General features: G+C 42.2%; 4 protein-coding genes across 5 annotated transcripts; 1 reads left to right on the plus strand and 3 right to left on the minus strand.

The window, feature by feature from the left end:
• Nucleotides 1-132: 132 nt before the first annotated feature.
• Nucleotides 133-6,133, minus strand: nubp2 (nucleotide binding protein 2 (MinD homolog, E. coli)). Its single transcript, XM_079493544.1, has 7 exons — nucleotides 5,995-6,133; nucleotides 5,314-5,429; nucleotides 4,941-5,139; nucleotides 3,793-3,947; nucleotides 3,173-3,283; nucleotides 2,098-2,167; nucleotides 133-482 (listed from the first exon to the last, which is right to left on the minus strand). The coding sequence occupies exons 1-7, from the start codon at nucleotides 6,005-6,007 to the stop codon at nucleotides 343-345; spliced, it is 804 nt and encodes a 267-aa protein (XP_079349670.1). The 5' UTR covers nucleotides 6,008-6,133; the 3' UTR covers nucleotides 133-342.
• Nucleotides 6,134-6,329: 196 nt separating this feature from the next.
• Nucleotides 6,330-15,792, plus strand: LOC306915714 (SPRY domain-containing SOCS box protein 3-like). Its single transcript, XM_079493250.1, has 7 exons — nucleotides 6,330-6,447; nucleotides 7,864-7,960; nucleotides 13,507-13,720; nucleotides 14,041-14,228; nucleotides 14,333-14,435; nucleotides 14,575-14,700; nucleotides 14,832-15,792. The coding sequence occupies exons 1-7, from the start codon at nucleotides 6,401-6,403 to the stop codon at nucleotides 15,347-15,349; spliced, it is 1,293 nt and encodes a 430-aa protein (XP_079349376.1). The 5' UTR covers nucleotides 6,330-6,400; the 3' UTR covers nucleotides 15,350-15,792.
• LOC306915418 (small ribosomal subunit protein eS1-like) lies at nucleotides 9,777-10,624 on the minus strand. The gene has a single exon (XM_079492744.1). The coding sequence runs from the start codon at nucleotides 10,607-10,609 to the stop codon at nucleotides 9,818-9,820; it is 792 nt and encodes a 263-aa protein (XP_079348870.1). The 5' UTR covers nucleotides 10,610-10,624; the 3' UTR covers nucleotides 9,777-9,817.
• A 137-nt stretch (nucleotides 15,793-15,929) lies between the features above and the next one.
• On the minus strand, nucleotides 15,930-19,800 carry eme2 (essential meiotic structure-specific endonuclease subunit 2). 2 transcript variants are annotated; one of them, XM_079493248.1, is made up of 8 exons: nucleotides 19,196-19,800; nucleotides 18,961-19,082; nucleotides 18,731-18,826; nucleotides 18,039-18,169; nucleotides 17,667-17,745; nucleotides 17,372-17,487; nucleotides 16,936-17,125; nucleotides 15,930-16,421 (listed from the first exon to the last, which is right to left on the minus strand). In XM_079493248.1, exons 1-8 carry the CDS (start codon nucleotides 19,665-19,667, stop codon nucleotides 16,266-16,268), a joined length of 1,362 nt encoding a protein of 453 aa, XP_079349374.1. In that variant the 5' UTR covers nucleotides 19,668-19,800; the 3' UTR covers nucleotides 15,930-16,265. The 2 variants fall into 2 exon arrangements, with proteins under 2 accessions (XP_079349374.1, XP_079349373.1); XM_079493247.1 differs by having other exon boundaries at nucleotides 17,667-17,748.
• Between the last annotated feature and the right edge of the window lie 440 nt (nucleotides 19,801-20,240).

The raw sequence follows: 20,240 nt of genomic DNA on the forward strand, positions 1-20,240 counted from the left end.
CAGATCTACAAAGCATACAACACCTGACTCCTTTTCTTTCAGCACAGATCAGCAACACTGTTCCATGACAAATACATACAAGGCTAAGAGTATGGTCTATTGGCTCAGAATAACCAAAAATAGGCAGTCGGATCCAATTGACTGATCCATTTGGGTTTATTAATCTCCATTGAACATGAAACTATGCAATAAGCTTTGCATTAGGAATGTTTAATTGTCTGAATACAAAAGACTTAATTGTGATCCAAGTTTGTTCAGACTGGGGTTCCATTTCTTCATGTTGCATCCAACTTGACCGTGTTCTTTTTGTATGGATCATTTCCAGAGCAGAGAGTTCACAGTTCAAGCTGCTTCTAGGCTCTTCAGTAGAGTCTGACAAATACTATTGATAGCCCTGAAGGTGGCAGTGTCAGGAAATGACTCAATGAAGTTTTTGCCTTCCTCTATACTTGTGCTGAGCAGAGGATCCAAGGGCACAGAACCTAAAAATGAACACAATACTGATGAGACTTCACTATATCATTACAGGTTTGACTAGGATTAATGCCATTTACTCTGATCTTGCACTTGTCATTATGGATAAAAGTGTCTGCTAGATGCCTAAATTGTAAATGTAATCGTTGACTTACCACTACGGTTAAACTTCAGTGTGCCAATACTGGTCAGATAAGAAATTGTTATCAAGTGTAATAGGTACGGTCTCCCCTTTTCCATCTCGCCCCACTACTCTACTAGCTGTAAACAAACATAATTCATGTTGGTGATTATTTAAAAGGTATATTAATTTATCATTGTTAAGTTCACTCTGTATATCCATGGGCATAATAGCATGATGCCATTACAAAACATGGGCTACATGGAAGAAATGTTTAATAAAACGAAATTAACTGCTAGAAGGTCCTAAATTAACCAGTCACCGTCTCTGTGACATGTTCTTTAGTATAGTATAGAGATCGACTACTATACAATCAAATAAATCTGTATACAAGATAATTTCAGATTTCAGAGAGGGAGGGAAATACTAAATGAACTGTTAACTACATTAAAACATTTCACGGGGGCGAGTTGGTAAAGGGGTGAGTCTTTTGGTATTCGTGTATAATAGTGTAGTGTTAGTTGGGCTGAAATAAACCCTTCTCACAAGACTAGATTAGCACGTCCAGTTTACATAGCTGGATAAGGATTATGTACTATAAGACTATCATGACAAAGATTACAATCACTTTGCATTAGACACTTCATTAACCGATTGACAAGCTCGTAAAGCAGTGAAAATGTTTAGTGATCTGTTTGATCTAATGGTCAGAAAATGTCACAAATATCAGCAACCCTCTACTGAAATGCAGGCTGAAAATTTGACCAGTGAAGTACTGATATTAAAGTTGAATTCCATACCTTTATTTGTAGTTGTTATGTCCCCACCAAAGAGGTCCAGGTGTTTTGTGCAAAAGTGCATTATTGGCTATTTCCCCTACCATAAGCCCTCAATGAATTGCATTGAATTGAATGGGACTATGGGGTGTTGTGCTAATTCTCTTATTTCCATCGCTCAAAAAACAATTTTATTTGTATATATCATCTCTTCATAATGTCAATAGTATCCCAAGCGGCACACTTTACTACTTATTTCGATGTAAATAAGCACAAGAACCCAACCCGCATTGAGGGCTTATGGTAGGGGAAATAGCCAATAATGCACTTTTGCACAAATTAACACCTGGACCTCTTTACTTTGGTGGGGACGTAAAAACTACAAATAAAAGGTAAGAAAGCCTTCTAGTAGGGAATTCTCCTTTAAATGCCCAATGACTAGTGGGTGAGGAGGGATGCAGAATAATGTGTAGTGAGTGACACCTTGTGGCTTCAATGTGGTATTACCATTTCTTTCCATTTAACCACTAAACCTATATACAGTAGGCTACTGGTATACTTTGTTGACCAGTTTCTCCCAGGGATCTCTTTTTCCCTCTACACTAAATCTTTTTGCTGAAACATTGTGTCGCAGCGTGACTGACATGCTGTAAGCTTGTAAATCTATTTTTGCTGAATATATATACCCCAGAATAGGGATTCTAGGGTTCATATGTTAATCCTCACCTAGGAACGGGCATCCTGTCAACTTGGCCAGCTCCTCACCACCGCCCTTGGAGAATATATTGCTGCATTCCTGAAAGTGACAACACAGATACAGGTAGTGTTTTAATACTTTTTCAATTGGCCACTGAAATAGTTTGGAATTTGTTTTCAATTAACCATTTAATGTAGGTAAATTCATGTAAAATGTTTACTGGACTTGAAACAATCTTATGAAAAGAACTACAGCAGCACTGGTTCAACTGGTGATTACGTGTTAATGTTGGGGTTAATTCAGCAGCACATTACAATAACTACCAGCAGTCGATACCGTATGTCTTGTCATAACCTAATGTACTCCTGCAGTCTCCAGTTTTGTTCAAAGAAAGTGGAAAATGCCTCCATATATAACAATATATTGTCACCATTATGATGCTGAACTGTGAATAATAGCCTTTGAGCCACACGATCCCTGCCCAGGTCATTGCCGTTCCACTGTCTTTTTTGCAGCTTGTTGGCCATGTTGAGTAGTGTGGTGACAGTCTACTGTACAGTAGGCTTGTTGTCACCTATGGTTAAATGTCTAAAGTTATAAATGCTTCACCTCCAAGTTTTTGTTTTGTTTTGAACTTGTTTATTGCCATTATAAAATAATTTACAGGCAATTTGTTTCATATTACAACACATGCTAATTTTCTCTCAGTTCATTTTTTTTAACCGGTTAAGCCCCAGGGGGAAGATCCGCAGAATCAACATTGAAATTGCAGATTGATTAGGTCTCTATTGATTTATTGAGTGCTGTTCAGAGGTAAACAGCCATTGCCCCCGCCAAAAAACATTACATTCTAAAGAAGCATACATGCACGCACATTTGTATATATATACACCTCCAAGTTTTTATATTCATAGATATATTTTGTTCATTGTTTAGCACTACTAAAGACATACATAACTTTCAAAGAGGTAAATATTATGGAACTCAGACAAAACCATTGTTTAAAAGGGCCATTATATGTATATACTTATTCTTTGTTAAGTCCTTGCATTAATGTTCAATTTGATTGATAGTGTGTGCACTCAGATGATAATATTTACTCACAGAACAGTGCGGGCAGGCAAAGCCACTCATGTTCTCTACGATTCCCAGGATACGTACACCGGTTTTCTTACAGAAGGTGATCTCTCTTCTCACATCCCCTGTTGAAACCGCCTGAAAACACAAAACCACCATATTTACTACACAAGTTGCTGGTTTGCCTTCATAGCAGCAAATTGAGGATGCAACAAAATTTACATTCTTGGTCAATGGTGATTTAAAACACCAATTTAAAAGGTGAACATCAGTTTATGCCACTGAATGAGTTCAATGAATTCACATTTTGGGACAGGTACAAAAGGTGTTTTTGTACCTGTACCAAACGTGGACCATTCAGTGTCATGCAAATGATTTTATTGTCATCTTGAAATGTATCCATGCTTTCTCTTCAAGAGCATACGTTTCAAAATATAATTCCCGTAATTGGCAGCATTATCATGTTGGGATGTAAGTATTGGTGCTGACAAAATCACAAATACTAATTTACAAGAAATTGAGCTGTCCAGTCAATGTCCACTTTTACAGTCATGAACACTACTGACATAACCCCCACAATGATTTTTAAGGCACGTCAAATGCATGTTTTCTTTCCATAGAATGGATTGTTTGAGGCTAGTCTATACCTGAGGTGTTGTGACCAGAATGGCTCCGTCCACTCTGTGCTTCTTCAGGTTCTCCACTACAGAAATGTGTTCATCAGATGTCCCAGGGGGCGTGTCCACCAGTAACACATCCAGCTCTCCCCACGCCACATCAGACACAAACTGACCAATGAGAGCTAAACAGAACAGATTATAAAAGGTAAAATCAAGGAAGGCAGCTATTCCAATTGATGTCTACACCTAGCAGCTACCGACTAGCCCAGGTTTTTTAGGGGCGCTAGCCCCTTATATACAGCTTTTGTCCCCACACATCTCAATATTTGACATTGACAATGAAAGGAGGAATTTGGTCAAATGTAGATGAGCAAATCGGCTAACATAAATTTAGTTCAATGAAAGGAGAAATTAGGTCATGTTTGTGCCTCAAATATGACGTAAAGTTTATCCTCACACGTCTCAATATTTGCCATGGACGATGACAGGTGAAATTAGGTCAAATGTCTGCCAAATATGATGTGGCAACACAAACATTAAATGCCATTGACAATGAAGGGAAAATGTAGACCCAATCTGCTAACCAATCACATAAATTCAGTTGTTCATGAGATGATGTATAATGATAAGAGCGCCCCTCACTTCACACAGGTGTGATTTTTACTTTATTTATTTTTTATCCCACGATTTTTTGTAACCAATGTTTTTCACCCAGTCTAGTGTAATCCTGGACGCTACACTCTCTGCCAACCTGGGGAGAGCAACGGACTGACGCACTACGTCTTTTAACCTGACTGGACATGGCGCGTGGAAGGAACACGTTATTCCAACCAGTTCCTTTCCCCTCCATCACTTGCCCCGGCTGGCCAGGGGGGGGCAGTTTACTAGCCCAGGTTGAAATAAAAGGAATTTATTCAGCTGCTAGGAGGATGTTTACTTGGTATCCTATTTATATTTACTTACTTGTTTTCTTGGCAGACAACTTATGCTGCTGTTGGTTGACTAGAGCTCACAACGCTTACTATGATTGTGCAAATTGTAAGTCAGTAGGAATGTCTGCAAAAATGCCTACAGTAAATTGTAAAGGTTGCTCTAATCATGGCAAGGTCAGGTTTGAGCATTGACAAAAGTGTCAATTACTAGTGGTTGACAGCTTCAGGCTAAGTATAACATACCATTCTTCTTGGGTCCCCTCCATACCACTGCGTCATCCGGGTCCTCCAGTAGGAAGCCAATAGACATGAGGGCCAATGTCTGCTGAGCATCAGTGTAGACTGGTACCCATCCCGTGTCACATTGGTGCACCTCAGGCCGACCAACATTCAGCATGCGAGGGATACTGGGCCCACACAGGTCAACATCCAGGATACCGACCTGATAGGCATTGAGAACCATGCATGCTAAATATTATAATACATGCAATTAACTGTATGCCACATGGGTGTACTTTACACACAAAAATGAGGGGGAATGAGTTGAAACCATACAGATTCAGAATCTTTGTCTATACCTCTACCACACACACACACACAGTGTTGCTGGCCTCACCTTCTTCCCTGCATGTCGAAGTGCCAGTGCAAGTTCTGTGGTCATGGTACTCTTGCCCACCCCTCCTTTCCCTGACAGCACCAACACCACACGCTGGACCCCAGACATATTGCTCTCTGAGACATGGAGAAAAGGTCACTGAGATGATTGAGGACTGGACTGTTGATGTCATTGGTAAAGACCCTAAACACCGTGGCTGGTTTGAAGTTCCACTGGTGGTGAGATGATATGGTACAACTGACATTTTATCTCCAATAAATGTAACACTTTAACGATCTGGAAAACTGTGTCAGAGTCTGAGGCCAGTCACGTTTCATGAGTTCATAGTAGGTCATAGTGTCATCACTGTATGATACTTATTACTTAGGCTGTGAGTGACACGTGTATTCATTTCATGCATTGTTAGAAGAGAAGTATTAATGAATGCTTCATATAGTTGTACGATTCTGCCCATACTGCAGGGCAGAATCGTAGAAGCAGTAGAAGGCTATGGACCAGAGCTAAGTTGTATTGTTGCTAACGTGATGCAGTGGCTAACGATTACAAAACTATAAACTAAAACTACTACAAGTCTACAACAACATATAATTTGCTTGTATTTGTACTGTGCTGTTTTTGAATTTCAGAATACGTAAACATTTTGGGGGGCTTTCCTGGGTACTTGACTGGCCACAAACATACCGTTTTCTGCCATAATTCTGGTTGTTGATCACTCCGTCCGATCCTTAGAGTATATAAGGTCCGATCACTCCAGGATTACGCACTCACGCCATAGAGTATGTAAGGGACTCACGCTGCGCAGGGATTCAGCGAATTGCTTCCGCACCATTGTCACATGCTCCGCGTTCAGCCAATCAGACAAGTGTGTATTTTAGATCGTGAGTGCATGTATTATTTTTTCTCTATGATTTTTTCCCCCCCGATGGTCCACTGCCACTCCTCCCACCAGTGTCTTCATCCAATCAGTGATAGATGAGGGCGTGGACAAGTATTGTTTACGTCTGGCTGGAAAAAATGCCAACCTAACCTGCCCCAACTAAGGTCCCAGACCCAGACAGTCTGCACACGCTCAGCCTCACGCAGCAAGATGAGCCACTTGAAGACAGGTTATAAGCGGACCACGGCCACTATAAGGTAAGAAGAACATTACTTGTTTGTTTGTTTCTCAATCTCATTAGGTCTACAGGTGTACGCCCACAGTTCATCATACAGTATATCACTCATTGATAAGTTTGTTTTATGCATGTGAAATTAATTGATGCAGAAATTTGCCTACTTACTTTAATTTAATACTTAGATAATATCGCAGACATTCCTTGCATTATTAGGCTATTATATCATTGTCTGTTGACTCTGTTCATACAACTATCAAATAAATTGAGACAGGATAATATTTGCTTTGTTTAATTTGTTTTATACAGTGCACTGGGAAAGTACCATAGGCACGTGTCCTATCAGAATGGTAGCATTTCAAGTAGGCCTACTGATTGAATTGTAGCATTTCAAGGACACTGATTATGTCTATGCCTTGACACCAAACCACAAAATGCATTCACATCACAGTTTAATTTGCAATGCACTGCATTACATTAGACTTAGAGGCAGTTAGAGCACTGATTTGCATGGTTGGGTAGTTTGTTATGGCTCCCCAGATGATGTTGCTGTACTGTATATGTAGGCTAAGGCCCAATTAAAGTGAGACTCCTGCACCTGCTTGGAAAGCAGTCAGGTGCTAAGTAGCCCTGGTCAGTGCGTCAGCGAGTCTGTCAGTGAGAGACTCGCTGACGCACTGGACCGGGGCTAGGTGCTAAGGTGCATGGATGGTCACATGCCATGAGGCTGAGCTACATTCTGTGGTATGCTGTGCTGTGATATAGCTGGTGCATGATTGTGTGTACTGTGTACAGCAGCTAATTCAAGTTTAATTTCTCATGCTGACGTGAGTGGGTGCAGGCTTTTGTTGCAAACTTGCAGTGAAAACCTACACCCACTCTGCCCTCAATGGCACATGACTGATGCCTCAGGTCAGCATGACTTCCCGTACAGTTAACTCCACAAATGGCACACATAAACACCTAAATGAAAAGCACCCATAATTAATCGGTGCACCAATCCATGAAAATGATCAGACACTGTTGACTGACACTTCTATAGGCCTATGGCCAGCTAGTGCACCACCTGCCAGAGTGGCTAAGCAGAGGGTCAGGTTTAAAGTTGAGTGAGTGCACTGCACGTGTACACCTTCTGTTACTAACAATAGCATATGGGACACTAGGCTAGCTAGCAGTCCAAGATCAGACTGGCTGTCCTCTCAAGGCTGTGCAGTTTCTTGCTAGGAAAGATGAATTTGGGGAGACCGGGTGAGGGTATTCTTACTATAGGTGGTACAGTCAAGATGATTGGGGAACAGTTTAGTTTATTCTTACTAGGTAAAGGTAATTGTTCTTATAAAGTATAATGACTGCTGGCATAGCAGTGATGCATTCAAAGTAGAGATTTTAATTAAAGGTATATATCTGTGTCCTGTGACGTCCTCCCTGTCATCCACAGGGCTGGTATGGTGGAGAGGCGGGTGCACCAAGAGTGGACCGAGACACAGCGGGAGACAGATACCATGGCATCTGAGCGGCAGGACCGCATAACACAGGTGAGAAAGCAGGAATTTAAAGGAGAATTCCATACTACAAGGCTTTCTTACCTTTCTTTGTAGTTGTTACGTCCCCACCAAAGAGGTCCAGGTGTTATTTTGTGCAAAAGCTCCTTATTGGCTATTTCCCCTAAATGAATTGCATTGAATTGAATGGGAATTGAATGGGGCTATGGGGTGTTGTGCTAATTGGCTTATTTCCATCGCTCAAAATTATTATTTTTGAGTGGTGTAAACCACTCCTACAACTGGCTTTTGTGTGCATAAAAAAATGACCATGGTTGCTATGTTCAAAATTATTTCTGACGTAATTAAATCACACCCGGGTGAACTGGATGACCGTAGCAACCGTGGTCATTTTCTCTGCACAAAAAAAGCCAGTTGTGAAATCACATCCGGGTGTGATTTCATTACGTCAGATCAGAGCTGATCAGGCTACATAATACCTTACCTTATTTCATTACGTCAGACATTACGTCAGACCACAGCTGATCATGCTATATAAAACCTTACACCACTCAGTTCACACGGGTGTGATTTTTTTGTATATATCCTCTCTTCATAATGTAAATTTATCCCAAGCGGCACACTTTGCTACTTATTTCGATGGAAATAAGCGAATTAGCACAACACCCCATTCAATTCAATGCAATTCACTGAGGGCTTATGGTAGGGGAAATAGCCAATAAGGAGTTTTTGCACAAAAAAAACACCTGGACCTCTTTGGTGGGGACGTAACGACTACAAAGAAAGGTAAGAAAGCCTTCTAGCATGGAATTCTCCTTTAAGAGATAGCTGCCTAAGAAATTCTAGAAATTCTAAATGCTTTTGTTTTCTAAACTGTAAAGCACTATTTGGAAGGTGACCTCAATTCCCAAGGCTACCAGTGGTTTTCCATTCTCAAAATGGCTGTGTCTCAGATATGAGGTCTCCCAAAGGCACGGGAGGATCTGTATTTTTGGACCAAATCTATTTTTACTACCTGGTGCACATGGCATCTCACACCAATAGGAAGTCACTGAGGACTTTGTGGGGAAAAGGCCGTCCTATAGGCTCTTTCAGAATTTGATTGATGGCCTTCTCAAATAGATAATTAGAATATGTGCAACTACTAGAAAATTCAGGAATCCTATTAATAGATTTAAATGGACTACAATTACACAGCCCCTTTTATAGTATTCCCATCCATTCATCGTGCTTTACAATCTAATTCGTTTCACTTATTGGATTTCAATTACTAGTTTATTTTTGTATAAGGGACTGACCATGTACAACATGCATTAATCTCAAGCAAAGATATATGCATATATGATGTATGCTATAAAAGAAAATATTACTAGCTAATTACCATCTGATTTCACATTCACCCATACATGTATAGAAGATATTTTTTTGGCGTTTTTTGCCTTTATTGATAGGGTACAGTAACTAGACAGGAAAGGGGGAGAGAGATGGGGAGTGACACGCGGCCGTCAGGCTCGGGAGTCGAACCCGCGGCACGCCGCCCGGCTGGCTTGGCAGCCTAGGTGCCCAGACGGTTGAGCTAACCGTCCAGGCCAACACTGTTCTATATAATTTTGTGATACACTAACACATTCACACACCGACTGACATCAGAGGCGACCATGCAAGGCACCAGCCTGGTCACCAGGAGCAATTACAGTAGTGGTTCAGTGTCTTGCTCAAGGACACTTGGAAACAAAGCCAAACTCCTGAGCTACTGCCGTAGTAGATTAACTTAACCCCTCCACCCCTGTCTCAGAGCCAAAGACAATGAATTGCCATGTCTATAAGACTTTTATTTTTTCCACATTACTTTATTTTTTTATTTTCTTTATTTGTGACATGGTGGTTTGTTCAGACAGTCTCCTGAATGGGGGGTTCGGAGCCGTCAGCGCGCTCCACCTTGACCCCTGTCTCGTCACCAGTGGCCTTGGCAGCACTGCCGCCACCACCATCGCCATGCAGCTCCATCAGTTTTCCCAAGTCAAACTTTGGCTTCTTCAGCATCTTGACCTTCCTTACAAAGACATCGTGGAGGGGATAGATGGACTGGCATGCCTTCTCTATGTCCTTGCCAACACTGTCAGGGATCAGCTTGTTAACGACTTCCTTCAGGTCATTGGTCTGGACCTCATGGGTCATGATCGCCATCATCTTTTTGCGGATCTGGCGGACCTGTTGATGCTGGGCATACGACGTCTTCCTGATCTGGTTGGTGCGCTTCTTTGTGAAACCAACACAGAAAAGACGGAGCAGGTAGCCGTCAGTGGTCTTCACGTCCACATGGGCCTCAATCATAGTCTGCCATTTCTTGACCATGGAGCACATTTTGTCACGGGTCAGGTCCATGCCGTGGAAGTTTGTAAGGCAATTCTTTCCCTGGACGTCCTCTGTGATCAGCTTGAATTTACGGAAGGCTACCTCATCACTCTGCAGGTCAGCAAGGCTCACCTCAAACACGCGGCCTTTGAGACCTTCTGAAGCGATTCTGGTTCCCTGAGTCCTGGTGACCAAGGTCTTGCCAATATTGCGGATTGTGAACATGCCTGGTGCCTTGACATCGTACCAGTCCTTCTTGGAAAAAGGGTCCACGATCTTCTTTTTGGCACCTTTTTTGGTCAGTCTCTTATTCTTGCCGACTGCCATATTGGCTTACAGGGAGTGAAAGAGGCAGAAGTAGGGGCTACAGCGAAAAATAAAGATTCTCCTTAACCTTGTGAAGTTGTCTATAAGACTTAGCGCTGTTATGAAGGCTCACTTTCGCGTCATGGGTATTTTGATAGGTCGCCATAGATATATAGACTCTATATATGGAGCTATCCGACATATCTAACTAACTAAGTCCAATCTGGGAACCCAAGTCTGACATCACAAACTCCATATTTGGGTGTGGTTGATCTAGAGCTCCATATATGCTAATGTAAAACTCCATATACAACGTATATAGCTGACTCATTGTGACATCAGTGAGATGTCACAAGCATATCAAGCCAAGCGCTATAGGGTGGCCGTCCAGGATTTATTTTGACAGCTAATTTTGATTTAGTTTAGTCATAATCTTTCCACTAAATCTACTAAATATCATACGATTTTAGTTGACTAAATCTAGTTGATTGCAAAAGATATATACAAAATATATTTTGACGGGCCCCCGCTGGCCTAGTGATCCGGCGCATGCCACATATAGGCTCTGGCCTGACAGCGCGTCGTGTGTTCGAGTCCCGTTCATGACGACCTTTGCTGCATGTCTCTCCCCGTCTCTCTCTCTCTCTCCCTCTTTCCTGTTAGTCTTCACTGTAACTATATATATATATATTTATTTAAAAAAAATTTAAATCTTTTTTGCGGGCCTTGATGGTGTCGTAATGCCTGATTTTACATTTGGTTGCCTGCTGAAAACTTGGCTGTGACACCTTTTGATCTGCTATTTTCAGAGGTCAACACCCGAGCAACAAATTACTTGTCTTTTAGTTCTACTGGATCTATTCTCCACTAGTCCCTCCCTAACATTTTAGGGTTTGTATCTGTTGATGAAATTGTCAATATATTTACGAACAAGAAGGCACTGGAGCAGCTCAGACGATTCAGGCCCTTATTTTATTAGTAACAGGGTGCAGGTAAAAAGCGACAACGTTTCGATGTGTCAATTACATCTTCGTCAGGTCATAGCCCGAGGGGGCAACACAGTAAGGCTTAAGTACACACATGGTGCAGAGGGCAGGCCCTTGGTTAACCAATGTCACACAGCCAGCAATCATTAGTTCATACATAATTTTCACGTGGAACCTAACAGTAGGTGCGGTTCCATCAAGCCTTTGCGAAAATAGGAAGCGTATGTTCGTTAATTCGAAAAAGGTGAAGCGCAATGTCTCTCGTTTCCATTTGCGGATCTCAAGCGAATAATATGTGATTATTGGTCTGTTAAACCAGGAGGTGGCGCACTCTTTCAGTCCAATGACTTTATATAACTGCAAAAGAAGAAAGCAGCGCAATCTGATGTCACCAGAACAGCGACACTAAGAACCGACACAACAACAACACACATGGCCACGACGACACATGAAACAACAACTGGTATGGATTGGCCAATCAGAAAGCGATATCATGCGAGTTCATTTTCCGCTAGTGTTTCCATGCTCCAGTTGCGCATTTCACTTTTTCGATATAGCCTCAAATCCGCCACCTTCTAGCGAAAAAGTGTTTTGCGAAAAATGGAGACTTATTCGCATGTTGATGTGTTTCCATCCAGGAGATTTTGCGCAAGAGCCTTAATGCGCAGTTAAGTGAGCCTGGGACCGAGGCTACACCTAGTGAGGGATTATCCAGATGAAAGTTAAAGTGCATTGAGACTATAAATATACAGACTATAAATACACAGGTGTAGAAAGAATAGTACAAAAATAGAACATATTTGGTTTTCGAGACAACTATCAAGTTCATATTTAAGTAAAGTGTCAAGTACAAAAATAGAACATTTTGGTTAAGAGAAAGCTGTCAAGTTCATATTTAAGTAAGGTGTCAAATACAAAAATAGAGCAACATTATTGGATTAAGAGACAACTGTCAAGTTCATATTTGAAGTACATACATTAATAAATATATAAGATTAAAACCAAAATTAAGGCAGAAGACCAAAACTAGTTTGGGGATAGACTGCTTTGGGGGCCAAGTAAATGGCCAAGGACATACAGCACAAATAATAATAGGGCCCCAGTAGGGGGCGGGCAGCAAGGACAGCGCAGCAACAGTGGTGTAGAGCAGAAGCAGCCTGAGTGGTGGTCTGGTGGTGACACTTGAGGGATTCTAAGGGAAAATTAGAGGAAGCAGGACAATTTCAGTTCCTCGTTTAGGCCCATGGGTTCGAGTGTGTTAAGAGTGTGTATCCAATGGGCCTCTCTGCATAGCACTTTCTTAATAATGTCTCCACCTCGTGAGGAGGTAGAGATCTTTTCTATGCCCCAGAAGCGTAGTGATGCTGGGGAGCCATGGTTGGCTTGTATGTAGTGCCTAGCCATGGCATAATCTAGGTTGCCAGTGCGTATTGCAGTTTTATGTTCCCCAATTCTAATTTTTAGAGATCGTTTGGTTTGGCCCACATAAGCCAAGTCAATATATTTAGTCTTAGTCATCGTAGCTAAGTTTTTGTTTAGTTTTTATTTAGTTTTCGTCAGTGAAAAAAGGTAGTCAAACATTTTTGTCATAGTTTTGGTCAACGAAATCAACACTGTGGCCGTCACCCCTTGAGAGGAGATGCAATCAGTGTTACCCCAAATCTACCACCATCTCTAGGACTACAACCTTCAAGATCATCGACCAGCTCCCACCAGGAGAGTCCAGCAGCTTCTGTATGAATCAGGATATTTGGCCTTACAACCCAAATAACGCTGCACTGTACAGGGCTCTTTAGATCCATACTTAATCACCAGGGTTGACATCTGTTCTTATCGGACACCACTGCGGCAGGTCCTACCCTTAGACAACCCTGGACCCATCACCTTCACTTTGAGTAGTATTTTATAGTGTGTTCTGTTTGTGTCAACTAGAGTGGCGATTTGGACTCTGGGGACTCTGAAGTAGAGGACTCTGAGTACTCTGACGTGGATTACCCAGTCCCTGAAATGATGGATATGCCCCTCACAGCACCAGTGGTGGGGGAATCTTTCTGCCAGTGTGACCTCCAGGAGGAGCCCAGCCCTTTGGCTCAGGAACTGGGCTTCAACCCCGTCAATGAGTGCCTCTGTGGGGAGGAGGACCAGGGTGAGCAAAGCCGATCAGTTATAACACTAGCTTGATACACCACAGTTCACAATAAACTGAGACATGGCCAAAGCATTTCTGCAGGTCCCCAGCCAAAAATGTTGGGAATCCCTGCGATTAACCTGTATAATGAATGATACATGGGTAGAATATAACTAAATATTGATCAACATCAATACAAATGTGCTTTGGTGATGACTATAACCCCCTGAAATGAAAAATTTCTACTGTATAACAATAATTTAATAATTACTGTATAGTTATCTAATAATTTAGATAACTATACAGTAAAGTGTAAGTTTTTTCCACTGCCTCCTCAGATTTTGACTGGGTGTGGGGTGATTGCTCCTTGTTCCCTGGGCTCTCTCTGAGCTGTGACAACAGGAAGGTGACCTTTCACTCAGACTACAGCTGTGGTACAGCAGCCATACGTGGCACTAAAGAATTGGGTGATGGTCACCACTTCTGGGAAATCAAGATGACCTCTCCTGTCTATGGAACTGATATGGTAAGTACTGTCGCTGTATTTTCGTGAATTTATCATCCCCCCAGGTTACCTCTATAGTTTTGTGTAATCTTGTTTTCACTGTGGATTGTGATCCAACTTTGTAGATGGTTGGCATTGGAACTTCAGAGGTGAACCTGGACAAGTTCATGCATAGTTTCTGCAGCATGCTGGGCCATGACGAGGCCAGCTGGGGACTCTCCTACTCAGGTGAGCAGGGTCAGTTTCGGAAACACTATGAAGCCAACTGGTGAAAATGTGTTGAGAACTTTTTTAACCTTTTTAAATTTAAGTAATGGATGGAAAAAGAATACAGCCTGTTAACTTACTGTATATCACTTATTTGAAGGTCTGCTCCACCACAAAGGGGAAATGATGACATTTTCTTCAAAGTTTGGTCCGGGTTCTATCATGGGGCTGCACCTGGACACCTGGAACAATACCTTAACCTTCTATAAGAATCGCTGCCGCCTAGGTGAGTGTCACTGCCGTTTCATGAGGCCTAATTAGCAACACTACATTTTAGTAATGACAGCCATCTGACATTTTTCACTGAATACATCCAGTATTGCAACACGACTTGTCTCATCTCCTCCACCTCCCTAGGTGTGGTTGCCACCAGACTCCAGAACAAGAAGTTCTACCCCATGGTTTGCTCCACGGCTGCTAAGAGCAGCATGAAGGTCACCCGTGCTCGTTATGCACCCACCTCCCTGCAGTATCTCTGCTGTGCTAGGCTACGGCAAGAGCTGCCTGACTGCCCTGACCTCCTGGGTGTCCTGAATGTGCCGCCCGGCCTGAGAAACGTCCTGCACATGAGGTTCGGCTGGGTGTTCACCCTCCGCAACAACTCCGAACACTCAGAGCAGCCCAGAGACTCGTCTGAGGAGTTTATGCATGAGGAGATGAGTCTGAGTCCCATCTCCAGGCCTGTATCCCCTCGGAGAGCCTGGGCCTCCCCGAGCCCCTGTACTAACCCAGTCCCATTTCAGTGCCCCTGCCTGCTCTCACAAGAGGCTCAGGCCTGTGTCTGCCGCCGCACTCCCACTCCCTCTAGTAGTGACTATGAGAGCTGCTGTTCTGAGCCAGAAGATTACCAACACAAAAAATGTCGCTGGAGCTGAACATTCTAGCCAAGAGCAGAAAGACGTTTGATTCAGTGTTTTTCTACCATTGCCATCACCATCTACTGAGTATGTTGGAGAATCTGAAGATTATACTTTCATTGTCTTGTGTAACATGAAGGACCTTTGAACAAGTAAAAAAAGGGTGAGCAGCACACATGCAATTCAGGATGTGTAAGACATTTGTTGGGGAAGGTCATCTAGGTTCATATACAAAAAGTCTTTGGAAGACTTATTAGATCTGGCAAGTTGCAACCACATCATTGTAAATCTTGTGAATGTGTAAACATGCTTCTGAGCAAAAATATTTTCTTATCGATATTGTGGAAATGTTTGTTAATAATTTAAATGTGATTTTCAGTTCATCACTCATGATGTACATTTAAATGTAGTTAGACTTTCTTACTGAAGCAATTTGGTAAAATACAAAATGTTCAATGCCACTTGTTCTGTAATCTATGTAACTTGAATGTTCTACCCTAGATTTTAACTGGCGTACCGCACATAAATACTATATAGACATTTTTACCACTGAGCTAATGGACCAATATTGACATACTAGTATTTGAACGACTTACTGTAGTATCTGATAATTTACTCAAATCTCAAAATAATGACTTTAAAATAACTAAAAATGTAATCATGTGGTATAAGATAGTTGAATTTATGGATCATAATAGTAATCTATTTACACTATAACTGTAGTGATACGAATTCATTATTTACAAAACAATGTCTCCATAATGCTCTTGAAGTTCAAGGGCATATATGTATAGTGTTTCATTATGAAGATGACATGATGCAAGAACATTACAGGTGTATATAACTGGCATACAAACATCTACATTTTCACATTAGCCAAGGTGTTCCAGCCAGGGGTCATGCCTTCGTCCATCCGATATGATCCCAGGATAAGTTAATCTAGAACCAGCTGGGGGTTCTGGGCTGTGAGGCAGCGGTAGACTCTGGCTGAGATGTCGGGTCCGATCCGCCTCTCCTTTCCTCCACCTTTCACCAAGAGGTCTGCCAACAACCTCCTCTTCTCCTCCTCTGATTCCATGCTCTGGTAGGTCTGAGGACAGTAAAACATTCAACACTTTTGAAAGTGATACTGTGTAAGGCCATAAATCCATTTTGAAAAACAAATCATTGAGATGATGTCGATATCACAGTCTGAAAAAAAGTTATGCTCTTGTCAAAGAATTGCTCACCTAGTAATGTGTAATTTTACATTTTATGCTTTATTTGGATATGAGAGTGTAGATAGAGGGGAGGCATACATGACAAGACATGTCGGATTCAAACTGGTCTTTGCAACTCAAGAGGAGAATGTGGTAAGTGCACTAACTAGCTGTGCCTCTAGTCTAGGAACACCCAATGTTAGCCCTTTCAAAGGTAGTGGATTTCTTGTTGATTATGTTGATCTTGCAAAATCTCCTATGTTTCCTTGCTGCTACAATATCACTCAATATGGCACGTACATTGTTGCTCAGCATTATGCCTTTCACCATACATGTAAAAAGTGAATCCAGCAATGTACAGTATGTATAATGTTTGACTATCTATATACAGTACACACAATCTACCTGCAACAGTAGTTGTGGAGATGGGTAGGCTGTGGTCACAGCAGTCGCCACAGCTGGGCTGACCCTGTTCAGTTGTTGGATCTGCCTGCTCCACACCAGGCGCAACCCGGAGCCATCTCTCTCCACTCGTGCCCCACTGGCCCACGAGCCATCCACACAGAAGGGCAGCTCCACCGTCTCTGTCAGTAGTCTGGGAGGAAACGGAGGCACAGACATTTACCTGTGAGGTCAACCATAGTCACATGCTGACTTGGGTGTGTTTCCCATTCTGCTACTGCTAGATGTGGTTGAGGGTTTACAGAGATAAGAATGTGAAGGACGGCATCGGTTACTTAGGCGAATACCTCATGGCAAAACAAATCTAAGGAACGGTGTTAACAAGCTCTATGAGAAGCTTGTTGTGACTCACAAGTCTTTAATGATAGTGGGTACCTACTTGAATGGCCGCTTGGCCAAAGCCTTGGTGACTGAACACACATGTTCAGTGACTTCCTGCCAGTCATATAGGAAGGCCATTGCAATATTCTTGTAGATTTGCAGATACACAAGCACCTAAACAGGACAGACGCACTCAAAGAGAATAAGAGATGTCCTCATTTTCAGGGATTTGCAACCACAATATGGCTGAAGTGGAGCCAAAGGCAGTCAAATTGTAAAACGACTCAAGTTTATCTCTGTAAATGGCTTATAGCAGGCTAACTAGATAATTGCAACATTCAAAGTCAACTGACCTCTTCAATGTCTAGGTCTTCCATCCCCAGCTGTGACTGCAGTGTTTCAGCTATCGTTTCGCCTTCCCAGGCCTTATTCCTCCTTGTGGAAATGAATACCGATAAGTTAGTCTCGTGTAACCATTTGGTGACATCTAAATTCCATGAACAGGTTAAAACTGGGTGTAAATGTAATGCCTGGGATTCAACCCTGGTTGACCCACACAAAGGGACACTAAAGCCAAAGTTATCCACTAGGACCACTTTTCTGTGGTCCAAGCTCATTCAATGAATAAATAAAAGTATATGCATGCATATGTCTGGGGATGCAAAACATCAAGTTCATCTTCCATACAAGACAATAGGAATGACGTCATTCCCAGATATACTGACCAGTAGTTCAGCTGAGAGTCCATCACTAAAACAGTGACTGTCATTTTTGCATTAAGGTTAAGACACTCATACAGAGGGGCGAGGAGAGATTGAGCTCCTGAGTTGGAGTCCTCGCCATCATTTTCTAGTATCTGTAGTGGATGACAACAACATAGGAGAACATAATCATTTGTGGTGGACACAGGTATAACCACTATCAAACACAAGGAAAAGAGTTTAGAATAAAAAAAGTGGTGCAACTCCCCTCTCCCCCTGCCTCTATCTCTCTCTCTGTAATTAGCAGGCAACAGTGCAACACTATCTCTCTCTCTCTGTTTCTGGCACAACAGCGCCACTTTTGCCCCTACTGGTAGTCTAAACATAGTAACAGTCACATAGTCCCATAGTGACATTGCTGTTCCTTGGAGTGGTTGCACCACTCAAATATTTGCATTCAAGTTAAGTTAAAGTGTCTTGGACATGGCCTGAAATTCTCTGAATAACATACTTAACAGTACAGACTGCAACAGATGTTTGAGGGATAAGAGGGCATCACATACAGGGCAATTAGGGAATAGAGCACAACATAGAATGAAAAGAAATACAATTGAGGGAGTGTCATTCCTAAACTAAAACAAAAGGACTGAATCCATCATGGACACAACAAACCGGATTAATGGTGAGTGTAATGGACTCAACAAAAAGCAGCTCACCTTTTTCACACAGATCACCATGTCCATGAAATCACTGAGCCCCAGGACCAGAAGAACTTGCTCTTCCTCAGTTAGCCGCTCAGCGTCCTCCCCATGCTGTACAATCAAACGGAAAAATACAAGATGCCATATTGGGCTATTATAGCAAAACACTTTTGCGTTGAAATCATCACACAAGTGAAATGTTGTGTGGAGAGGAGCAACTCTGGAAATCTTAAAGAAGTGTCAACCTGAGGTACATCTCTTGTCCAGGTGATGCTGAGAGGGACCTTCTGGCTCTCAATGTTATACTTCCACTTGTAGATTTCCAGGGCACCCACCAAGATGTCAGAGCCATCGTGTTGTAGAACAGCTGTTAATATGACATATATAATAAGGAGAGAGTACCAGTATATAATGAGATACACACATGTATTTGTTATTTCGGCAGTCTTTGTAAACTTTATACTTGGTCCAGTCTCAAACCTGGATCTATGCACACAGTCATGTGCTTCAGACAGTTCTCTGGTCTGAGACTCTTCAGATACTCTGCTTCTTCTCTCCTCTTCTGTTGCTCCTGTCTCTTCTCCTCGTTACCCTTGGCTTTAGCTATCCTCTGTTTCTCCCTGGCCTCCTTCCTCTCCTTGGCTTTATGCGTGTCATCCTCGATCTCCTTTTTGGTGCGACGTTTTCTTCCAGGACTAGGGGTAGGGGAACTAGACTTGTGTCCTCCTGGAGGACACAAAGTGGATTGACTATATTCACTTTGAGCCGGTGTAGACGTCGACAGGGTCTTGCACTCTTTGTCTGAAGTTTCATTTTTGCAAGCTGAATTAGCAGATATATCATCATCATTGGCATTGCACTGATCGCAATTTATATCGGGCTTTGCTTCAGCATCACTCTCGTCCTCTGATTCGGAGATTTCCCATGTTTTAGCCCTGCGTAAAGAAGACATAACATAATAAGCCTAGATGAAATGCTACGTTATAACGCTCATTAAAACATACACAGATCCAACGTCTGCAACATTTGCAACGTGGATATTGTTTACAATCAAATCAATGATATCCAAGCCCTTTAAAACTGGGTTACGTATAGACGGTGTGCTGAGAGGGACAATTCAAAACGCGCTCTTCAGTCATCCTCTAAAAGTCTAAACTAACAGTAGACGGCACGGCAGAGGGAGATGTCATGTCATGTTGCAGACAAAAGCGACACCAACCGTCCCAGCCAGGTGGATGCGTACAATGCATTGCTGCAGTCAGTGCAGTGATGCGACTTTTTTGATTGATTGAAATATTTATTAACAGTTTGCAGAATTACAGTACATGTTTCAAGTACCACATAAAAACATTTCTACTTGTTTAGCGTAGCAGTCCCTCCCCCTTTCCAGACCCGGAAAATAATTCCCCGTTCATTTTCCTGATAGACTTTTCAAAAAATATTTATTTAAAGACGTTTACGCTGCGGAGTGCGGACGTAGGTGCCATGAGAGCGGTTTTGAACTTGAAGGAGTCAAGGAATTCGC

This window comes from Electrona antarctica (genome assembly GCF_951216825.1).
Source record: "Electrona antarctica genome assembly, chromosome: 22".
Taxonomy (NCBI): domain Eukaryota; kingdom Metazoa; phylum Chordata; class Actinopteri; order Myctophiformes; family Myctophidae; genus Electrona; species Electrona antarctica.